We start from the raw sequence: 23,257 nt of genomic DNA, 5'->3' as shown, positions 1-23,257 counted from the left end.
TCGCCTTTGTACCCTTCTCGAAAGTACGTATTGCCAAGCGGCGGGTCGACCAAAATCAAGCCTTAGCATGTTAGCTGTGGTGACAGAAAGGGCCACGCTAGATAACTCACCTAACCAACAACCCGAGCTTTGTCGAACTTTGATGATTGATACACGATGTTGCACGAGTCCAATATTTGTGGCACGAAGGAACACCAGCTTACGGTCGATCCCTGTATCCAGGGAAAATCTGTTTCCAGACGTATATGGGACGTCAGAGGACACTGGTTGGTGGTATGAGACATTGAGGTAGTCTCTGCCGCGGAGGCGAGATGGTAAGGTGGCGTCGTCGGGTGTTTGGTGGCGCATGCCTGTCCTGTGTACAGTGTGCAGATGCGTTGCAAGGAATAGCGGATCGAGATCAAGCTCCGAACCCAGTAACTGAATTATCTCAGCTGTCAAGTCTTCGATTATCAAAAGTCGTCCATGAACTTGGCCATCAGCTCCCGAAGGTTCCTTCCTCATACTGGATGACGTTTCGAATCGAACCTCATTGATCAGTTGATCCAGATCGTAAATTGCGCGAGATTCGGGGAGAGATGTGCCATGTCGGAAATCTACAGCAGTAATTGGACATCCGTGGCTACGTGCGTTTGGGTTTACCAAGAACGAGTGAAGGGTTCTTAGTGAAGGATTCCTTGAGCATAGTCCTTGGATGTACTGTGAATATTCGTGCAGTCCGCTGTACGAACTCTCGCCAGTCTTGCGATAACCTGGTAATATAGCGTGTATTGAATTTGGATACATGGTATGTATTGCGCACCCGCAAAACAAATGCTGTAGCAGCGGTAATAGAAATGCGGCTCGAGTGCGCGGGGTTGGTGTTTTGCGATGGCATCAGGCTGAAGAAAGCCGAAAGTGAAGGACGTATTACGCTTGGCGGCGCGTGGCTAGCTGTACGACCCCCTGACTTACAACGTGTCTTTGTGCTGCGGCTTACTGACCGGTCATACGCAGACAGCAAGACGCCTGCTACGTCGAGGGTGCCGACGCAGAAAGAAGGCAAAAGAAAGGGCAAAAGGAGGGCAAGACGACGGCGTTCATTCGGCCGCAAATAGCCAAGTCTATAACTGTGGCTGCAAGGCTGCGTGTACTAAGCCTGCAAACTGCGCGATGGGCCGCGCAGGTGGGGCAGCACCCACAACCAGGCTGGGCGCCTGAATCTCAGCCTTGGTCATGAAGATTGACTTCTATCAAGCCATGAGGCTGATGAACGTTATAAAAATATCTAAAGATGCATATAAAGTCCTCATGAACCGCGCTCAGGTGCTCAAGTGCTATTTGTTCTGTTTTGGTCTATTCCCAGGCTATCAGCTTTTGTCGCGAACTCAGCCCTCACAAATGATTGTTTCGATATTATCCAGCCAGTAACTGTGATCAAACTTCCCACACCTCTGTGTTCTAGTATGTTCAGTTTCTACTAGCAGTCTAATACGCTTCAATTTTAGTGCATATGCTATACTAATGCTCTGTAGTTATTTCAAGCCCTGAAAGACCACAATCTTCGGCTGATCCTTCTCAACCATGAACAATTCATCCGGTAACCAGAGATTTGGTCTACCCGAGCGAGCCTCGGGCTCTTCCCAAGGCTCCGAACCCTTCCAGTCTGTTCAACATACAAATAGCTGGGAAGATTCGTCGCCCGTCATCGACCAATTTGTTGCAGGATATTTTAAGGAACGCGAACACTGGAAGGCTTGCGCTGACAGAGCAAGAGAACTGATTGAGGAGAAACTGGTGAACACCAAAGACGTGAATAAGGAGGTAGTGTTCGCGAAGGTGACTTCACGAGCGAAAGAAGTCAGAAGCGTGCTGGATAAGCTCAAATTGCGCAACTGGCAGCGACAAGAAGAAGATGGCAAGAGGCCTTATCTGAGTGTAGAAGAGATATACGACGATCTAGTGGATCTGGCTGGTGTGAGAGTGGTACTTTACACCCCGAATCAGGCTCAGCGAAAGAAGGTGAGGGAAATTCTCTCAGAGATTTGGGGCTCCAGCATCGATGAGAAACAGCATGATGATTCCCGACCTGTGAAGAAGAAGGATGGAGGCCGCAACACCTACGTTCAACGGCACCTTGGTTATCAAGCAGATCACTATCGGACTCACATGCCAGAGAAATACACCACACGGGACGGATACCAGCATAGTAAGGGCGACCGCGTCGAGATTCAAGTTGTTTCAGCTCTTGGACATGCGTGGGCTGAAGCCGGCCATGATGTCCTGTACAAAACACACGCATATGGTCGTCCCTCTGTCATGGAGCAGCGAATTCTCGATGCTCTCAACGGCTTGATCGTGTCAGGCGACCTTCTCCTCGAACAGTTTCGCGAGTCGGTGACGAAGAGAACCGTTGAACCGTGGAAATATTTCGACCAGTTCGAGAACTTTTTGCGGGACTCTGACCTTCTCGAGCGAAACGACACCGACAACAATACGTTCAGTACATGGAAACACTTTTCCACCGATGCGGCTAGGATCCTGTTCTGCTTTTTGAGAAAAGTCGATAAGAACTATGGCTTGGCCGTGCGTGACGAGCTCAAGGATCTTCAATATCCACTAGCTCCTGAGCCGACACTCCAAGCGAGACGGCGAAAGTTTAGGCCCACCATCCCCATCCAGCCCCATCTCTTGACGACGTTCTGCATTATCGACCACCTCCTTCCTCAACGCCAGCGGGCTGAGTATGATAATGCACGGCAGTGTCGCATCATGATGGATGCATTCATACTACTCCAGACCTTTGCGGGCGGCCCGGAAGCAGCAAGGGCACATCTCAACGATGCGAAGGTCGGGAGAACAGACGATGAAACGATTGGGCTGAACGTGGTACTGACAGATTACCAACGCGACCGTTGTCTTGCTGGCGAAGATGTATCGTTTCTTGAACTGAAGCTGCAATCAGCCTGGGCATGGTTCGAGAAGCAGGCGGCCAATCCGAGGTCAATATGCGGTCTGTTCTTCCGACTGGCTGAAATGGATGTTCCAGCTCAAGATTTAGACGACGCCGGAAGGGTGAACCTATTGAAGATTGGTGATTTACTTCGTGTGCGTTAGGGGGGCGTGGTGGCATAATTGTAGATCAATTTGCCGATCTTGTAGTGAGCTTGGGACAGGAACGTTTCCGGCTCATCTCATTCCGTTCAATAGCCCTTGAGACTGGATACAACAATACGCTGGCTTAGTAAATTTACGCCGCAATGACTTGATGATATGTCACGCGACCCTCATTTCCTCACCGGTTTCTGTTTGTGATATTGAGAACTGTGATACACCCGCAACCTTTTTGACAAATTACCTCAAAAAGCGCAAATTTCTTCCATGCAGATTTGCGCGGGAATTAATCTGGTGCACTAGTTATAACTTGCCTTATGAGAAGGGCACCGACCGACGCGCATCTTTCAATATGTCTCGATATTCTATAGTCGTGTATAAGTGCGCGTGTGTATTCGGTGGCAACGAGTGCAGGTACGCCGGCCCTGTGCGCCTCCATGTATCGCTAGGTCAGCTATGCCAAGCCACAATCGAAGCCTTCGGGCGAAACAAGGTTGGAATTCGATTTGTGTCAGAAGTTGCCCTTTGAATGCAGCTTTCACCACAGTGCATAACTTGCCTACGATACGGCTACACGCATGCCCAGGTGGAACGTGACGCCATGTCTAAGGGTCCGGGACCATCAAGGCAGACAGTAGCTCAGCCGACTTTGTACTCAACATGGTCTAGCGTTTCAGCCGACTTTCAGCCGTATCGGGACTAGCGCTCACTCATAGCGTCACCAATCAGAACATGCCCCCAGATGCCTCATAGTTGAAGATGCTCGCTCAATCTAGATATGTCGCAGGCTCGTCAACATGCTGCGAAGCAAAGGGGTCAAAACAACACCATGAAGCCTCATTTACGCTGTTCTTCAGACGTGATCTATCAACATCATTCGTAAGTCATGTCTATCGTAACTCATTATTCCACATGCCTCAGCCAACGCCAACAAATTACCAGGCATACCGTACATCAAGACACCTTGAACACCATGCTCAAAGCAACCATCGATACGCGAAGTAAAGAAACGCTCCAACCATACCGATAGCAGCAGCAACCAAACCAAGCTGCCTCTCGAACACCACCACTACATACGGACCGCGTTGCCCATCCCTCGGCCGACAGAAGACCTTCAAGAGACCCACTCTGCCTGAAAGACGGAGATCTAAGCCAGGACAATCGCCAGCCTCCAAACCTCCAACATACATACTATCCTGTTTGGGTGGTATGAGAGAAGTCTCTCCTGAACTCGGCGTCAGTTGCTTGGTTGCAAGGCGACCAGTCATTCCATCAGCCTCATCGAAGGGCATCCGTGTACGACGCGCCGTACGCAGTTTCTCAGGCTCGTCGCTTCCAGCAGGCTCCATTGAAGCAGGCTCGCTCTTGGCGAGTCCGTGCCTAGCTGGCTCAAGCTGACGAGATCCTTTGTCCTGTGCGCTGCTACTTGGAGACTTGTGTTGCAAGGATTCGCCGTTGACCGTCTCACCAATGGTCCGAAGCTCAATAGAACCACGCTTTCTTTTGCGTTCGGCAGATGGATTGATGACGTTGCTCTGCTGGGTTGCGGTTGCGGAAGGCTGACTTTCGGAACGTGTACCTTCGACGATTGAGCTTTGAGCGGGGCTTTGGGAGTTTCCGCTTTGAACACCATCCTTGGCACTGGACAGTCCTACCGGCCCGCTCTGGATTACAATGTCATCCATCGTCAAAGTTTTCGCGGAGCCGACAACATCAAGTTTGTGTAGACGAGCGTTGCTGTCAGTGGGCTTCTCCAGAGGAATACCCACCATGACACGGCTGGGTTTCATGGCGTCACAAGCGGCATTGGTCCCATCGGCCTCAGTATTGGCTATGTGACGATCTGCAAGATTGGCTTCCGCCAGGTTCCCGAGGGCAACGCCGTTGTTCATGCCTCGGTCCTCGTTGGTTGACATTCCAGCCCCAGAGATCTCGCTGAGGCTAGTCGCAGCGCGGACGATGCTTTCGCTCCCGACAGACACGCCCCGAATAGCAGCGCTCTCGATAAGAGGGTCCACGATGCCTTGGTTCTCGGCGGGCTTGTTTTCGGCAGCGTCGTTCGTATCGACGTCCATGATACGTTCACTCTCGACAGGCTTAGCTGGCTTGCTCTTGACGGTATCGCCTGAGGCTGCGCTCACAACACGGACTTGCCCGTTATGGTTGCCCGTGACGAGCCTGTCTTGGAGAAGATTGATGTTGCATGACGGTTTCGCCTCCTCAGCTTGTCTGATGACGCGCTTGACTTCTTCTAGGTCTTTCCTCCCAGCCATCGCGACGGCTTCATCGTGGAGGGGTTCTCCATCGATGATATCGCTCTCAAGCGCTGGTGTCCATTTTGCGTTCTCACTCGGTCGATCGGTAGGTACGGAGAAATTGACAACCGGGCAGAGCAAGGCGTCCGAAGGCACGGCTATGCCGTTGCTCTGAGTCGTCGCATCCGTTATGTACAACTGACGCACTACAATAATTAGCAGCCGACTGATACTAGGGAAGCGATGTGATTGCCACCACTTACCCCACTTATCGACTGTGCCTGGTCCTCGAAAATATTCGCTCACTTTCTGGAAGAAATCGGCCCAGTACTCAGCGGACCCGTCATGCTCATCTGCGCATTCGAAGGCAGCGGAGCTCCTCAGATGATGAAGAACCTTTGCCAGGAGCTTTAGCTGTTCTTGGCGGCTCCTGTCAAGCCCTGCCAACTTGTGATCGTTTATGCGCATGCTGTAGGCGAGCTCTTTGACGATCTCTTGGCCACCGCCTGTCTTGTAGGCGTCCTCTAGGATCTTCTTGATCTGCGCTTCGAGGTCGTCCGACGGCTCCTCTGGTACGAGTCAGTACAGCGTGTTACGTCGGCATGCGCGCCACAGTCTGCCTCCCCAGTGGAAGCCATCGTCGGTTATTTGACCAGGCGTCAAAGCACGAGCTCAAGTGTCGGTGGCTACTATGGAGAGTGCAAGGGAATGAGAACTTACCCAGTGAGTCGACAGGAACTTCCGAGCAAGGTCCGGGCGTCATCTCGATTCTTGTATAAGACCAGATTCGAGCGACTGGTGAAGGTGATGTGATAGGCTAGACCCTGGGGTAGATTTTCGTCTCAAACTAGAAATTATATGTTATGCAGCGTGCGAGACGTGCGAAGTTCTTCTTTATGGGAAGTGCAAGTGATGATGGCGGAACCTGGGTGTTGTTGCTGCGGGTGTAGCATGAGAGAAGGAGTCGGGGGCGCAGCCGCTGGCTTGTTCTGGCCCACCGAGCCTCTACAATCACGCACGGACCGTCGGGCGACCGACCAACACCTTCCAAGGTTGCGTCATCTCAAAGCGCACACGACGAGTCCAGTTCAATTTCAACCTTCTTGCTACGCTCTACATACATGATTGCGTCATTGAAGCCGTCATTGAAGGATGGCTACGAGCGCGACAGCTTGTAGGAGACCGCGTGGTGTTGTTTCACGGGCGTGTCAAGGTGGCAAAAGTTCGTGCCAGCTGACATAATTAGCGACCGTGGTTTTGGTGAGAGTAATCGTACACGAATTCCTGCCACCCCTGGTGTGCACTCAGACCGCAGCAAGTACCGATCAAAATGAATGAACGACTCCAATGTTTCATTAGCTGTCAATACCATAGTTAGCGCGGGTGCAGCGGACCAGGCGGCCACTCCCTCTTGCACGCAATGCCTTGCGGAAGAAAACTGGACAGCAGCAGTGCTCGACAACGCAGAGGCGTTCTCAAGCCACTTCAGAATCATGTCTGTGTGCGAGTAGGCGGCATACGGTACGTTCAGCAGGTAGTCGTAATCCTATTATTGGATCTGTCGAGGCCGCGGCGGCGCTGACTTTGAAGGTTGCTGCAGCCAGCTTCCCTGTTTTTCGGTTTGATGACGTCAATCTAGCCTTAGAACGAGATTCGGAGCTTTTGCCGCAACGATTTCACTTCGATGCCTAATGTTGCTTGCAACGCGCACATGGCAGACATGCATGTAGTGCATCACAAAGTCAATAAGCTCTAGAATTCCGCCGATCAAGGCCCACAGTTTGACTTTAGTTCCCGAACGCGGGTACGCCGCTGTTCCGAGCCCGTGGACCCTAGCGCAGAGAGCTGCCAAGGCTTGCAGAGCTCTACACCGCCACAATCTCCACGTCTTCGGCCCACCACGACTTCACAGAATCGCAATGGAGTCGGATCACCTACAATCATGCTTGGAAGGCGTGTTCCCACCGGAAGAAAGCCTCGTCGATCCGGTTCAGACGTTTGCCGATCCATACCGCCCGAGCAACGCCAGCGTCGCATGGCCTTCCTCCGCCCCCACGAGCGCCTCACGAATGAACTACGAAGTACACAACTCTAAGGTAGAATGCTATCTAGATGCGAGATACGTGGATCTGGCGGCAGGGCTAGATCAGATGGACGAGCTGGGATGGCACCAGTGTGACTACTCGGCACGCTCCTACAATGGATATCATGCACAGAACGGGCAGAGTGCGTTCGATGCTTGCGGTAACGACTCGTTATCAAGCAGAGCGCGTGCAATATGGGAAACACCCGTCTCACTCCTTGGGACCAGCAACTACGATCAGTTCGCGTTTGTCCCGCCACATTACGATACGTCATTCGATCCCGCACTATTCAGCAATCCGTGCTCAGTATCCTCGATGCTATTCGACGATATTCAGAGCTCCTCTAACTCTGTATACCGGCCTGTCCATGATCATAACTTTGGGCCTGAGCCACATACTGAAACGCGACCTTGGTCCCGTCCGGACGATTCTATGCAGCTGCTTGTCAACACAGGCAGCCACTTGTACCATGATCTCGAGGCCGTCTCCAACGCGATACCCGGTCAGCATGATATGGAGCTCGAACCGTGCTGGTCAGAAACTGGGACTGCAACCTTTTCTGACACTACCTCCAATGTACCATATGAACCGGAGAGCAAACCTCCCCAAGACGCGAGTACCATACTGTCGTGTTCTTATGATGGATGTAGTGTTCCATTCAAGAATGTTGCGGATCGTAAGAGACATCTCAACACAATACACAATCAGGCAGGGCAAAGCTACATGTGTGCGCATGCGGGGTGTGTCAGAGCCTTTAAGGTGTGGAACCGTTTAGATAGCTTCAAGAATCATGCCAAGCTCCATAACCCCGGAGACATCGACAGCTTAATCAACAGCTCAGCCGATAGATCTCGAAAGGAACGCAAAGGTCTTCGTGTTGCTGTTACAACGCAAGCGAAGTTTGAGAAAATGCAGATCAAACGAGCTGTCCGCTCGTCTGTTCAGATGACATGATTATTACTAACTGGTCCTATCGTTCGAAGAATACGTTAAAGTTTGTCAAAGCGATGGAGTTTACGAACAAGGCGGTTGCGTAGTAACTCGCGAGCAAGCATCCAAGAAGACTGCGAGATGTCGCTGAGGAGGGGTCAGGGTGAGAGGAAAAGGGAACAGGCGGCAGTCTCCTTTTAGAGCAACAGTCGATGACGGGGTCAGCATGTGCGGCCAGGAAATGTGTTTCTGGATGATGCATAACCGATAAAAATCATCTGGGATTGTGGTGGTAGCGGCGGTGGCAGCAGCCTCGCAGCCCCTGACGGATCGCCAGAGAGAGACATGGCTCAATCTTGGATGCTCGCGTGTGAAAGCATAGGCGAAATATTGGTATACAATGCTGACGCAAAGTTGAGTGAGGTTCATTAAGGCCCCATTGCAGAGGGCACGAACTCGTGGAGAATGTGCGTACATTGAGAACACAACAGTGCGTGCACATGAAGCATAGCACGATACGCTTATAATGTCATCTCTATTGACCGTCGTCCAGTAGTTACTCTGCACGTTAATTGCTATCTTATGAGATGTACTCGTTCGTTCTACATCTCTTGGATATTGGAAGCTACGCCTTGCGCCTTACTTGTCGGAGAGCTTGTTTTATGCTGGCCGCAGTCTCATGCAACCTCAAGTAAGGGCAAGCTGAGCAGGGTTGTGCAAGGTTACATCTGTAGGTCAACTGCGAAACCGCATGATGGCGATGAGGCTGTCGGTAGCCGTGCGTACAGCACAGTACAAAGAGGATCTGAGGTGACTGTACGTCCTGCCACTTTCCCGTCCCGCACTCCGCCCGCAAGCCAAAGCAGATGAAGAAGACGCAAAATCCTCTTCTGTGAGTCTGCTAGACCAACCTGCATCGTTCTTGGAGCACTGAGAATCCGACCGTTGACGGCCCCGGGGCTCAAGAGACCCTTCTTCGCTAGTGGCATGCGCTAACACAAGATCATTAGCGTGCCAGCTCCTCGCGATGACGAACGCCAAGGGAACGCGACGCTCTCTCAACTACAACAGCACATGCATCGCAGCACCCGCGACAGGATCTGAGATCTATATCGTCCCTTCCGAAGCTTTCCGCGAGCAACTAGGTGATCTCGAGTCTGACATACAACGACGCAATGTTAGAGGTACCCACCCTAGCTACAGCTACGACGCCCGAGCCCCGAGAGGCGTATCACCCGCGAGGAATATACCGCCAACCCCCAACGTAGCAGCCGAAGACATGTCTGGGTACGCACGAATCCGACAATACATTCCCACAATTACGGTCATCGATGACTTCGAAGGCACACGGCACAACGATCCGCAAGCCACGCGACTTGACGCGTTCTCCCACGGATACCGAACCAGCACAACTGTTCGCACTCGCTGTGAACTCACCGCCTACCCAATGGCTTGTAAGAAGCTGCAGTGACGGATCCGAATGCAAAGACTATCAACTCCGCTGGTTTGTCGGCCATGCAGAGGGCTACGGCTACATTGTACCGGAATCGGGAGGAGGGTCGACGCCCTCAATCGGTTGGCTTGATAACAACCGCGTTGCCGCTCTTCCTACTGCGACCTAGACATTCCGAATAAGCAGTGCGGTGTGGAGCCGTTTGAAGCTGAACGCGGCATCGGACAGCGAAAGGCTGACGAGGCCTGGTTCTTCATCGGATGTAGAGCCACTTCGATCTTCGCGCACTATTCGGAGCGAAACATCTTTGCGAACGCAGTATGAACGCAAGGAGATCTCAACGCTCCTTTAGCAGCAATGGGACGGTTGGTTATAATTACCTCATTAGACGCAGCCATTCCTTCCATATCGGTCGGCTGTTCGACTTTACGCCCTGCGCCTTACTTGTCTTCATGTCAACGGAGGATCAGACGAGGCTGTCATGACTGTCGCAGGGCGTCGTTGACAAGAGCATATTTTCCACCCATACTTAAGTGCTTATTCGGTGCCACATATGTCGCTTAGCCAAAGACCGTTCTAGAATCAGCCCTTGTCGATCTCCCGAGGCATTGTAAGGGCGCTCACGTCGGAACGGGAGCTATACGTATCGACCTAACATCTATAATCAACTCATGTCACACTCTGCATACAGCTCCGCCAGATACCCCACGGGGTCACGTTAGCGCCCGTAATTGGAGCTTGAGGACCTGACGCGGGTCTGCGCATCGACAGTCCCTCGCCGCATCTTCTGTCATCTGGACAAGCACAATTTATCCGGCCATTGTAGCGTCAGTGCATCGCATGTTCAGACTACACATCAGTCGCCGGAAGCCTTACATCGAAGCTACCTGGTCCATCATTAGCTGATGCTTTCAGACTAAAGTTCTTGTAGGATTCACATGCGGCACGCTTGACCGCCTTCACAACACGCAGGGTTCTGGTACCTTTATTATCATGCTCGCCCCATCCCCATCGGTGGCGTACGCTCCTAGCTGCAAGCAATGCAAGCCACGGTCGAAATGAGTCACTGTATACTGAGCTTGGCACGTCTGTAGAAGCTTCGGCTGTTCAAAGCTCACGTGTCTGCTACGTTCCGGCAGCGTCATATCCGTGACCTTTGACCTTAAGTAAAGCTATGCTAGACTGTAGCTAAGTCTCGCTCTCATCACAACACACCCTTTGTCCTCATCATTTCTCGCCCGCCATGTATCGAGGTGGCACGTTTATCCAAGACCCCGAAGTTCTCATCCCTCCCTCCGTCAAGCATGGATCAGAAGAGAAGGCAGTGCTCAATGATGAAGCCGTGCAAGATGGCTCCTCCCAGATCAAGCTTAACCCCGAAGAGCACCCGTTTAACTGGCCCGCCCGAAAGAAATGGACTGCGACGATGGTCATCGTCTTCATGACGGCGAATATCACCTTCTGCTCAAGTATTCACGCCGCGGCAATCCCTGGCGTCACCAAAACATTCGCATGTTCCCCAACCGTCGCAACGTTGGGAGTAACGACATTCCTGGTCGGGTTTGCCTCGGGCCCAATGCTATTCGCACCGCTCTCAGAAGCACTGGGAAGAGAGGTCGTCTTCCGCATTACCATGTTCCTTTTCTTCTGCTTCAACATCGGCTGTGCGCTATCGCCTGACCTTGCCGCTCTTCTGACATTTCGGTTCTTCAGTGGTTTCTTTGGATCACCCGTTGTGACCAACAGCGGCGGATGCCTAGCAGATATCTGGCCTCAAAGCCATCGTTCGGTGCCATTCGCACTCTTCACGACGGGGAGTTCCCTCGGTCCAGTCCTAGGGCCGGTGGCAGGAGGTTTCATCTCCCAGCACCTGGACTGGAGATGGCTCTATTGGGTCGTGACCATCATTGCCGCGATCGTGTACACCGCCATGCTCTTCTTCCTCCCCGAGACATACGCGCCAACCCTTCTCCAACGTAAAATGGCCAAGGCAGGCATCAAGCCCCCACGCCAATCCTTCAAAGAGCAATACTCTACCAACCTGACCCGACCCTGGCTCTTGCTCTTCACAGAGCCCATCCTATTCGTCCTGGGACTCTACTCCGCATTCGTCTGGGGTATACTGTACCTTGACTTCACCGCCTACCCAGTAGTCTTCCTGCAGACGCGCCATTGGAGCGAGGGTATCGCAGGTCTATCCTTTCTGGGTATCGGACTGGGCATGGCGATCGCAACGGCGAGCTCACCCTGGATTAACGACATCCACGGCATATGGGTCAAGAAGCTTGGAGGACCAAAGCCAGAAGCACGACTCCCTCATCTCACCATCACAGCATGGTTCATCCCCATAGCACTCTTCTGGTTTGGATGGACGGCGAATCCACCAACACATTGGATCGTATGCATCCACTCTGGCATACCCTTCGGCATTGGCTTTGTCACGCTCTTCTTGGGAACCAACGCATACCTGACTGACTGCTATGGGCGTTTCTCAGCAAGCGCACTGGCTGCTAATGCGGTCATGCGGTCTTTGTTCACGGCTGGTTTCCCGCTGTTTGCGCGGCAAATGTATGTTAAGATGGGGACACCGTGGGCTAGTAGTACGCGGGGCTTTGTTGCCTTGGTTATGGCGCCTGTGCCGTGGCTGTTCTTTCGGTTCGGTCCGAGGATTAGAGCGAGGTCCAAGTATCACTTGTGGACGGTGGAGTTGGAGGAGGCTGAGAAGCAAAGGGCATCTGACGTTGACGCGTAGTCCATCTCATGTCTACTACACCGAATGATTCGTCACTGCAGTGTCTGAATCGCACGCATGGTTAAGCCTCATTGTTAGGAGCAGCCTCAGGCGCGTTGTGGTAGGATCGTATGTACCTGAATGGCATGATACACCTAGCCATATCGACATGCTCGGGTCGTCACACTGCTACTCATGTTCGATCTGATGCGATACGCAAATGGTATCATTTTCTCTCTGAGCTAACCTATACAACGTAGCGACAGTGTACACACTCCAAATAATAATCCCGGTCTTCCTCAGCTCACTGAACGAATAGCATGTCACCCACATTACAACCTGTCTCTGCCCTGCTGGCTCCAACTGTACTACCCTCATCGAGGCCTTTCATTCCAACTTGGGATGGGTCAGCCTCTTCCGGAGAGCATGAGTTTAACTGTGCCTTGGGTATGACTTACTTGGAAGGCGATATCGCGCATCTAGGGATTGCCACCACCTGGCCCACGAACTCCTCGGGCTTCGGTGATCGCAATCGGAACAGGAGCTCTCTCTGCAACTGCGCGTACACCATTGTGTCCGCCTGGCCCACGAACTCCGCGGGCTTCGGTGATCACAAGCGGGACGGGAGCTCTCTCCTTAACTCCCGATCCGCCACTGTGTCCCCCTGGGCCTACCCTTCCAGGCTCAGCATCTCGGGTAGTTAGAAAGCCGCCTCCACGGAATCGTTCCTTGGGATCAGCGTCTCGAGAGGCATAACCGCGGCCCGCACCTGAACCGACCCTCTGGGGATCAGCGTCTCGGACAGCTAGACGGCAGCCGCCGCCAGGGCCGACGCGTTGAGGCTCTGCGTCTCGGAAGGTTAGACGACAACCGCCATCAGGGACACCGCGCTGAGGCTCTGCGACCGGAGCAGCGGCTGCCAAAGTGACAAAAATGGTGAGAAGAATGGCTTGAAGCTGCATGATTGATAGTATAAGTATGGAGTGAAGAACTGCTGTAATTGTGCTCGGTGGTTGTGTGCTACATGAAAAGGAAGATTGCGCTGCTCTTTATACACGCGTTGGTCGACAATTTGGCAGAGAACACCGTCTTTTGGCTGATGTGAGAAACTTGGCTTGCTTGAAAGACTGTTGGTGGCAACTATAATCGATGAGGTGCTTGATGCTGTCGATGGTTGAGTGGATGCTTTGTGAAGCCGGGCAACGGGCGTACAAGAGTGTGACCGTTGTCTGACACCCATCAAGATCTGACTTGCTCCGGATTGCATAATCCAACATGAGAGCCCATATTTACGTCCCCATGTACCTTAGTATCATCCTTCGATAGGCTTTTGTGTCAGTCCAAGATTCTTGGCTTGGACGACGAAGGACTTCAGTCATCACCATATGCACACCGACCACACCTTGGCATCGTTCAGTATCTGGAGGACATTGAGGTGTTATACCGCGGTATTTACACGACCTAAGATGTTACGACACGCGTGGGGGTACGGGCAACCCGCTAAGACAGCACTGGAATGATGGGGCGTAGTAAGCACTCATAGACGGACCATCAGGTATTCTATCGACCGTCAGCCTTCGCGGCTTCCTTGCGAACTTGTCCGAAATTTCAAGATTTTACTCTCTACCCGCCACCTTCCGCATCGAAGCGGGATCGGACAGCTCGACCATGGTTCACCAAGTCACGTGTCTGCAGTTGCCTTACGGTCCAAATACTATGATACACAAAACCATCGCATGATGGACTTTTCACATCAACGCAATCCCATTGAGACCGACGCTATAAGGGATAGGATATTCAACATCGCAACCCTACTTTCTCTTAATTCAGCCTGCAGTTTGCACACCGGCCAGAATGACGAGCATCCTCGACATCCCAGGCACCACCCCGCCAAACCGCTTCTCGTCGCTTATTCAAGAAGCTGCAACATCGATCCGCTACCCTATGCTGTTTGGAAATAGGGTAGAACAGATTATCGATACTATCGCCACAAGCTACGATGCCAATCAAGCAATATGGGAGCTCTGGGACGCCTTCTTCATTGCCGTCACGTCTTGTCCGCCACCATACGACTCTCATATCGCTCTTCTGGACGCCATTCGCGCGCAACCGCCCTCGAAGCCCAAAGTACTACGGTTGTGCCGGGAGGCTAAACACGATGGCCAACTGCACTGGCTGGAGTTACCCGGCTTTGATATGTATTGGTGGGATGCGCATGATCTTCTTCTAGGACGACGCAACTGGAATGGTATACGCGATCCAGGCACCGAAGAAGATCCATTTGGCAGCACGATGAGGATTAGACCCGACCAGCTATACCTCCACATGTGCATCTTCTCAGCGACACTGATGAAACATGGCCGACAGACAGGTCTGGTCTATCCTATGACGGTGTTTTACGCGTGTCGATACGCACTCGAACGAGTACACGAAGCACCTCCGGAGCTTGAATCCAACACGCACAGCATACCACTCGAGCAAGTACAGGCGCTGGATATTCGGGTCGCGGCGATATGGCTACGTAATGGAGCCTGGGAACTGTGGAATGAAGACCACAAAGAGCTGCGAAAGCATTTCGCAGCGGCGTTGGACGATGACGTCTCAGAACTGTGGCCGAAGGATGACGGATTGACACCAGAGCGGTGGGGTCTGTGGGAGAAGAGGCTGTGGGATCTGAGCATGGATGAGGATAGGTTGGACGAAGAGACTAGGGCTGTGGTCAAGGAGGCGTATGAAGTGGTTGAAGGGATTTTAGATTCTGGAGAGTGATGTCGAGTTCCTAGAACCTGCCCTACCCTGAGAGATCAACGATGGGCTCGTCAGAAAATATCGACAACTCGTTCTTCGAAATGCGCATCGCCTAGATCTAGTTGCGAACGGACGTTGCATAGTCACATCTTCGTCTTTTAAGTGCCGTTTACTGGTGTTAGGAGGAAAGAGCAGCATGTAACAGCTTTTAACATGCTGCGCACGTCAGCGGCTGCCTAAGTTGCGTAACTTTGCGGGGTTGTTTCTGCAAGGAAGCAGCCATATCGCAAATAACTTTGAGAACAACTGCGCAGGATGCAGCGATGAAGTGTTTCTTGAAGATGTATTTGGACAAGCTGGAAGATTTTCGAGGAACTTGACGTCGCAATTTACGGGGTGAGGGGCAATCCGCCGTCATGCCTAATTAGCTCACCGACGGCCGCGCTTTTGGCGCACGCGCATCTGCTAAAATTATCAACTTCGCCCTCGACCAAGTTCTCACACTCAGGCACCGAATGCTCACCGACACGAGCAATATAATATTGGAAAGGATCGCGCAATAGGGGTGAACGTCAGCAGTTAGGAAGTGTGCACTTCAGAATTCGCGATGACCAGCTAGGTACGTACCTACCCGATCAAGTAAACTCCGATTTCTCGCAGCGAAGTACTACACTACAGGGTGTACACGCTCTCTCAGTAAAGCCATTCTTTCTTGCTACCGCCTGGACACCCTGGAGTACCATAGACCCCGCCAATAATCCACAAGTTTATATCAACGACCGCCCATACACCCAAACCACCCAGAGTAGCAGTCTTGAACACAGCCAGGATCCAGTGACGCGCATACCATTGGTCTATACCAAGCACACCGAGCCAGAACGCTAGCAGCGTTGCTATACGTTCCTGCTTATAGCATCGCTCCGAGTTTGGGTGATCGTCCCATCCGCCAAAGCTCCTTCTATCGATAGATCGATCGATTGCTTGTACTGTTGCATGTTAACACACTAGAACACCCTCTTATCATACTGTGAGGGATGCTTCCTACCACCGGCTGTGAAGAGGACTATTACTGCAATAGCTCCGAGCATGAAGTTGTACAAGTAAAATTCCAATCGCCATCGCGAATAGAGATCGCGCACGTGGTTTTTCAATGCTGTGGAAAAGACCGGCATTAAGGGTGGGAGATGACCGTCGCTCTTCAACGAATTCTTCAGTGTAAGCGAAGCTCAGTATGTAGCTTCCCGAGGTTAACAAAGGCTGTATCGCGGTACCAGAAAGTCGAGCTGATGCTCGCGAGCTTTATCGTGTCATGCTGTATTGCGCTCCGATCAATCAGAGATCATGCGGGCTGCGCCTCAATAGGATTTCCGGTGAGGCGCAGCCACATTCGTTAGCTTGGAATTGTTGCATGATCATCTCAACCACTTCTAACCTAGTTGAGGCTGCCTCAGGGGCTGTGTGAGCAACTGAAACGCTTGTACCTCCACGACATTATGAGGGCTGCGCTCGACGAAATCTTTTCTTCTTGACCATCTATAGCTTACACATAAGCACTTGTACCATAATGATTGTCGATTCCCTTCCATTCTTTGTTGTAATCTTGTTTTATTCCATTGTAACTGTCATCCAGTTCTTCAAGCCGGACTATGAGACAGCCTTCTTGTATAACTATACCAGACCGATTATCGGGTTGATTCTCTGCGAGAAGTGTACGGCCCTGAGATCATGGCCGAAAGGATCAAGGATGCGACATTTCGATGATCTGGCAGATTTGGAAGAGGAAGGTACTAAAGGCTGCTGGCTTTGCCGTGCAATATGCATGGAATTTTCACAGTCTCAAGCCGATCGTGAAAACCCTCCGGCGCTTGATCGGCCTGAGCAGCTTCCTTCACACTCCCTCTTGTTATGGTTTGCTGAGCGGACAGAGACTGGAGACGGATTCCTGGATCATCTAAGAGGCAAGAGTACGGCAAGCACATCAAGGGCATCAGCATTTAACCAGCGCTAATCTTTCACATCAGGCTATATCGCATACATTTACGGATCGCATGCTCGTGAGATCGTCCCGGATCCGTCCTCGGAATCTAGTTTCGGCTTGGTCAAAGAGTGGCTCGGAAAGTGCGATATGAACCACAGCTGTTATCAAGGCGACCAGGCAATGCTACCAACTCGGGTGATCGACGTGAGTATAGAGCAGCCATATCTGTACATCTCACATGGTCACCATGCTCCTTACATGACGCTGAGTCACTGCTGGGGAGGCAAACAGCCACTAACCACAACGACGGACACACTCGAGCAGAGATGTATAGGTATACCAATGGCATCTCTTCCTGATCTCTACCGGGATGCAGTCACCGTAACTCGGAAGTTAGGGATACAGTATCTCTGGATAGACAGCCTTTGCATACTTCAAGACTCAAAAGATGACTGGGCAAAAGAAGCAGCCGTCATGGGCAACGTCTACCGACTATCATACCTTACACTATATGCCCTTAGTTCTCCAGACTGCAGTCATGGAATGCTAGTCCGTCGACAAAGCCTTACATCAGCAGCGACTCAACTGGCGAACAACATCCACAGCCTAGAGAAAACAAGAGCGCACGTTTTCAAGACCGCACCGCTCTGTCGAAGGGCATGGGCACTGCAAGAACGACTCTTGTCCCCCAGGCTCTTGTTCTACAGCGACGGGGAGATGTTTTGGGAATGTCTTGCCCACTCAGCTAGGGAAGGAAATCATCGTATCGTCCCGCACAAACCAACTCCATATCGATACGAAAGTTACGAATGCCCTCAAGTGAAGATCCAACTCGTTCTGCCACTCGACGACAATCCCTCGTTCCCAGTCTCTTTACCCTCAGACTGGCAAATAATAGTCTCGGAGTATTCCCGTTGTCGCTTGACCTACCGTTCAGACAAACTACCTGCTTTGTCGGGACTTGCGAGCATGTACCGAAGAAACACGGGCTATACTTACGTTGCAGGCATGTGGATTGAGAACTTGGCAAGTGAGCTGCTCTGGTACTGCCCTGTCGAACAAGACTACCTGCACGAGGATACGGAAATCACCAATGATCCATGCATGGAACCGTCCTGGTCTTGGATCTCTACAGATCTTGCTGTTCGGTTCAAAGCGCTAGGCAATATTACTGGAACATGGTCAACAGACTTTGAACTTATCCAAACAATCTTTCCCGATCCAGCTACGAGAGACAACACCCCTACCATGTTGGTAGTCAAAGCTTACTTTTACCGGATATCAATACACTCCCAGCCCGCCTCTAGGAACTGTATCGTTCTGGATGGTGCTGGTCGCGAGAGACTCGGCAGAGGGGTTCTGGATGCGACAGAAGGGAATCACGACGGTATGACATCCTGCGCGGGGGTGGTCATCAGAAGGAAGCTGCAGATAGGTCGTGGGACAGAGTTCTTCGATCGGGGCCTATACATCACATATCTCCTCATCGTCGTACCGGCCCCACAAGTCGCAGGAGAGGAACGTTGGAGAAGGATCGGGCTTGGTTGGACTACTCGACACTTGACATCGGCACCGGAGAAATCGCTGGTTCGGTTGGTGTGAAACGAGAGCAATACTTGTCTTTCGAGGCTTGGTAGTGTCGCGACGATAGCCTTGACGCTCGAGAATTACACAGTAGCTACGGTATCGGCCGCAGACAGCCGGTTCGCCTGCGGGCGGCGGTTGCCTTCCCACGTGGCGCCCCGCACGAGCCAACGACGCGCCCCCGAAAACAACAAACCTCTATCCCCTTCGCTTTCGCTTTCACTCAACGCGACGTACTCACGGACTTCACTGCATCTATCTTTGTTTCAGAAAATCTGTCAGCATGCCTACCGATGCTTCATATGCCGCTCAATCTGCATTATCTTGATGTGTATCGCCTGTGTGAGGTTCGCCGACGGCGCGCTCTCCAGCACGGTCCACGGCAAGATCACAACGTTTGTTTCAAACCCCACGTCTTGGCTGAAAGACGGCAAATGGTAGGAATACCTTCAAGACGATACGAGCTTGAGATGGCGTGTGCATACTGGTATTATTACAGTTCTCTCATCGACATATTACACGAGAGGTTTCGAAGCGTCGTTTCTCCTTGGGGCCACATGGGGCCAAAATGCTACCCACGTTATTGCGAGAAGATGCAATCCGAGGTCCTTGGTCCATTTTCCGGTCGTTCGATCACTGGCGCCAACCCTGCTTTCAACGGCTGATTTCATCGCCGAAGAGACTGAGTTCTAGATGTAGTCTCATCGGAGGATCGTTAACGATGAGCCCTCACACCCCGTGGCTGTGGTAGGCTGAGCAAGGCAACCACCTGCGGCTCTGCGGCACGGGTCATGCAGCCACCAAAGATCCAAAACTCACAAGCCTCATGGTTGCGAATCCATCTTGTCCTCGAGTCATTCGTGGATGTTTGAGAGGCGATTACACCTGCCCATCATGGTAATATCTCTCCACGGATGGACACAGCGCGCAGCCCATGCGCTTCTGGTATCATGCCACTGCAGCGACTGAGGCTGACATCGCAGTACCCCAAAGGTTTCAGCGGGATGGGTAGGCGTGGTGGTCACAGGCAGTGTACTTGGCTCTGCGAGGCTGAGGATATATACTGGCATGGACTCAGCTCCTGCTGGCATCAAACGACCCATCCATCTCATCCACTTCATCTATTCATTCTTGCATTTTCCCATCGATCACGCCACCCAGTGTCTTCGCAGAGCCATCATCATGACATTCGCTACTGAAGATCTTAGCATCCAGCCGGGCGTTCTGCGGACACCCAAGTCTGGCTATAATGTTGCTCAGAAGCCCTGCGCTACGTTTCTACCCACACCGATCTCAGAGAAGAGTAGCCGTGGTGTGCTATCCGTACTAGACTCTAACAAGATCTCTTGGATGTCACCAGCGTCGACAGTATCGACTACGTCGTCTCCGGCAGGGTTCAACGACATGTGGGATTTACCCGAGACGCCCACTAAGCGGACGACCAGCGCTTCTCCACGAAGTATCCTGACGCCTTTCACGCCTCCAACACCCCCTGATTCTTCTAAAAAGCTGCTTTTCACCCCAATCTCCAAGCCTATTTTCGGCGTTGGAGTGACTCCCGCGATTCCCAAGCCCTTTTTCCAGGAAAAGGAGACAGCGGCACAGGATGACCCTTTCCAACCGAAGTTGTTCCGAGGCGTCACGTTGGTGCTTGAAGAGAGTACGTCGAGACATCTTGAAGCTAATAGCGATCACATCTAACTTGCACATCACAGTCTCCAAGGCAAGCGTCGCAGTTGCTACCGTCAAATACAGCAGCAACCCCACGTTCGTGTTTACGCAGAATACCAGTGTCAGTTCACGAACACGTTCCAAGACAGCCTCCACCACACCAATCGCTTCAGCTATACATACCGCTATCCACAAAGAGACAAGCAGCATTGGATCGCCCCGAGGCCATATTCATCCACCTGTGAAGAGCAAATTCGCCAAGCTGCTGGAACAGCTCATACCACACGATCTCCATTCGAGGCTCGCCAGCGCTCCGGGCTGCTGCGCCGCATCCCTCGTAAAGAGCCCCTCTCAACGATGCAGTTACTCGGCAAAGCCTCAGGAATCGCGTCGCGATGTTGTTAGCGCTGTTAAGGATATAGCGAAGTTCAAGAGACAAGAAGACTACCGCCGTATGATACGCCGTGTCAAGACGATCGTGCAGTCAGTCATGTGCAACAAGCATCAGGGCACGGCGTTGAACGAAATTGAAGGTGGATCCAGGATATCGCAACTACGCAACAAGCTTGAAGACAGGACACTCATGACGAACCAGGACTACTCGACTCTCACGCAATGGGTTGACACAATCAGCGACCTTGAAGCGTCTACAAACCGTGCTGCTGGACCTACGACCATTGCAATATCATCCAAGCCAGCTATACAAGTCAAGCGGGTATCAAAGCCCAAGTTCAAGGTTTCAACCACTGAGACGACTGTTCGCTTCTCCTTCTCATGCTCATCGGGTTTCATACCTTATCAACCAAAGAAAGTCCGGAAGCTCTCCGTGTTCTCTGCACTTTACGACACGGCCACCTCTCCGTTGGGTCCCAAAGACATGGAGTCGGGCTTTGTGTACCTATTCTGGGACAAGGCGTATTTCGGTGTAGTGAAGATTGGGTACACCAATGATCTAGCGACGCGGCTAAAGGCCTGGAATAGAGACTGCAAGCGACAACATGATTATCACTCCAGCGCAGAAATCCAGGTTGAGATGCCACATATGCAGCGCGTCGAGCAGCTCATACACACTGAGCTGAAGGAGTGTAGACTGCGAAGACGGTGTGAAGGCTGCGGTAGGCTGCACAGAGAATGGTTTGAAGCCAGTCAAGCGCATGTAGTCAAGGTCATGAAGAAGTGGCGGGAGTGGATTCAGCAACATCCCTACGTGAAAGACGAAGAGTCGGGTGAGTGGGTACTCAAGCCTGGGATGCTTGCTTCTCTTGAGCAGATGTGTGAGCCACTGCCGCAAGACGTGGTCACTCAGAAGTCTCAAAGGAAGAGTGGGGGTATGCAACGCGGCTCACAGAAGAGGAAGAGCCCTCGCCGAACGATGTAAGAGCAATTCTTGGCGGTGGCTGGTCACTGCAAAATGAGGTGAAGGCGGGAAAAGCAGCGTCACCGCGGGTTCGCTCTCACCTTGAGCACGTTGGCGAAACCGGAGCCCCGCTAGTGTAGTATATAGGATCGATCTGCAATTCCAACTCTCCTTCCGTTTTCTTCTCACACGTCGCTTGATATCATTGTCACCACTTCGCCCGTCACATCAACATGGTCGCACACAGTATCTTCGAAGCAGCAAAGCTCGTCCGAGCTCGCCACGCGCCCGCGACCGCGGCCTCGCAAGGTGAGGCCTCCGGTCACATCGACACCGGAAGAGTCACCAAGACCATCGTGCGAAACCGCGGTCGTGTCGCCGGCAATTACGAGAAGACACGAAGCAGCTACGGCAGTTTCCAGCCAAACAGCATCGACTGGGCAATCGAAGCCGATTGGCTGAAGCCATTCCTTGGTACCTCGCCGCCGCCCAAGGACCCGATGATGCTAAGCTCGACCTTGAAGCCTGCCGCCAAGATCGTCTACATCCTGAAGCACGAGCTCACTGATGATGACGCCATCGCTTTGCTCGCTGGCTGCGGGATCAGCGATAAGTCGTCCGATGAGTTTGCTCGCGCTAGACAGCGGACGAGGGACTATCAGTCGGAGTTCCAGGCCGAGGTCATGAGCGACTTCATCTATCCTCGGGTAGCCATGATCATATGCGGATGGAAGGAGCAGGCTGCGAATGCCGACAAGGCTGTCGAAGACCTTACCCCGGTTGAGCTCGAAGCTCTCTGGCAGGGCGACTTTGACAAGGACCCGGAACGTATGGTGGCCGCGATGTGGGGAGATGTCGGCAAGTCGATCCCATGGGACAAGATTTACAATCTCGGCATCGGTAACGCAGAGGTGAAGGCCAAGCTACAGGCTGCGAGAGACATGTTCCGCGCCAAGTATGTCTTCGCTTGCGAGCAGACGCTCAAGATGCGTTACTGTGACCCCGCAGCGCTTGAAGACGACGACGAGGCGCTTTCCTGGATGACTCCGGCTGTAAGTTCCAAACATATCACTACTACTATGAATTCAGTATACTGACACCAACAGCAACGTTGCTATGCCAAATGGCGCGGCTTCCGCCACGACGAGCGCTTCACCGATACCACCGTGGGCTACGCGAGCCTTCCGATACACGGTGGACCTCCGAATGATCGGAGGAAGCAGTCAAGTGCTATTGCAGTCCCGAAAATGAATGAGCACGACGCGGAGTTCATGGCCGCACTCTTAAACAGCGATTATGAAGGGGAAGGCGAGGACGACGACGAGGAAGTTGACATTTTTGCCGATTGAATATACCCTTGGCGAGATGTTAGT

The 23,257-nt window shown here is 52.3% G+C and overlaps 6 protein-coding genes across 6 annotated transcripts; 5 read left to right on the top strand and 1 right to left on the bottom strand.

Annotated features, from left to right (window-relative positions):
* Positions 1–1,563: 1,563 nt before the first annotated feature.
* J4E86_011008 (uncharacterized protein) lies at positions 1,564–3,096 on the top strand (the record flags this gene model as incomplete). The annotated part of the gene is made up of 1 exon (XM_051451502.1): positions 1,564–3,096. The coding sequence occupies one exon, from the start codon at positions 1,564–1,566 to the stop codon at positions 3,094–3,096; it is 1,533 nt and encodes a 510-aa protein (XP_051297371.1).
* A 974-nt stretch (positions 3,097–4,070) lies between these two features.
* On the bottom strand, positions 4,071–6,111 carry J4E86_011007 (uncharacterized protein; the record flags this gene model as incomplete). The annotated part of the gene is made up of 3 exons (XM_051451501.1): positions 4,071–5,554; positions 5,612–5,917; positions 6,069–6,111. 3 exons carry the CDS (start codon positions 6,109–6,111, stop codon positions 4,071–4,073), a joined length of 1,833 nt encoding a protein of 610 aa, XP_051297370.1.
* Positions 6,112–11,058: 4,947 nt separating this feature from the next.
* J4E86_011006 (uncharacterized protein) lies at positions 11,059–12,567 on the top strand (the record flags this gene model as incomplete). Its single annotated transcript, XM_051451500.1, has 1 exon — positions 11,059–12,567. The coding sequence occupies one exon, from the start codon at positions 11,059–11,061 to the stop codon at positions 12,565–12,567; it is 1,509 nt and encodes a 502-aa protein (XP_051297369.1).
* A 1,833-nt stretch (positions 12,568–14,400) lies between these two features.
* On the top strand, positions 14,401–15,315 carry J4E86_011005 (uncharacterized protein; the record flags this gene model as incomplete). Its single annotated transcript, XM_051451499.1, has 1 exon — positions 14,401–15,315. The coding sequence occupies one exon, from the start codon at positions 14,401–14,403 to the stop codon at positions 15,313–15,315; it is 915 nt and encodes a 304-aa protein (XP_051297368.1).
* A 4,723-nt stretch (positions 15,316–20,038) lies between these two features.
* J4E86_011004 (uncharacterized protein) lies at positions 20,039–21,905 on the top strand (the record flags this gene model as incomplete). The annotated part of the gene is made up of 2 exons (XM_051451498.1): positions 20,039–20,516; positions 20,572–21,905. The coding sequence occupies 2 exons, from the start codon at positions 20,039–20,041 to the stop codon at positions 21,903–21,905; spliced, it is 1,812 nt and encodes a 603-aa protein (XP_051297367.1).
* Positions 21,906–22,117: 212 nt separating this feature from the next.
* Positions 22,118–23,233, top strand: J4E86_011003 (uncharacterized protein; the record flags this gene model as incomplete). The annotated part of the gene is made up of 2 exons (XM_051451497.1): positions 22,118–22,936; positions 22,991–23,233. 2 exons carry the CDS (start codon positions 22,118–22,120, stop codon positions 23,231–23,233), a joined length of 1,062 nt encoding a protein of 353 aa, XP_051297366.1.
* Positions 23,234–23,257: the final 24 nt, after the last annotated feature.

The sequence above is a fragment of the Alternaria arbusti genome (genome assembly GCF_024043155.1).
Source record: "Alternaria arbusti strain BMP 1465 chromosome Unknown scaffold_28, whole genome shotgun sequence".
Classification (NCBI taxonomy): domain Eukaryota; kingdom Fungi; phylum Ascomycota; class Dothideomycetes; order Pleosporales; family Pleosporaceae; genus Alternaria; species Alternaria arbusti.
This window is presented reverse-complemented; position numbering and strand designations above follow the sequence as displayed.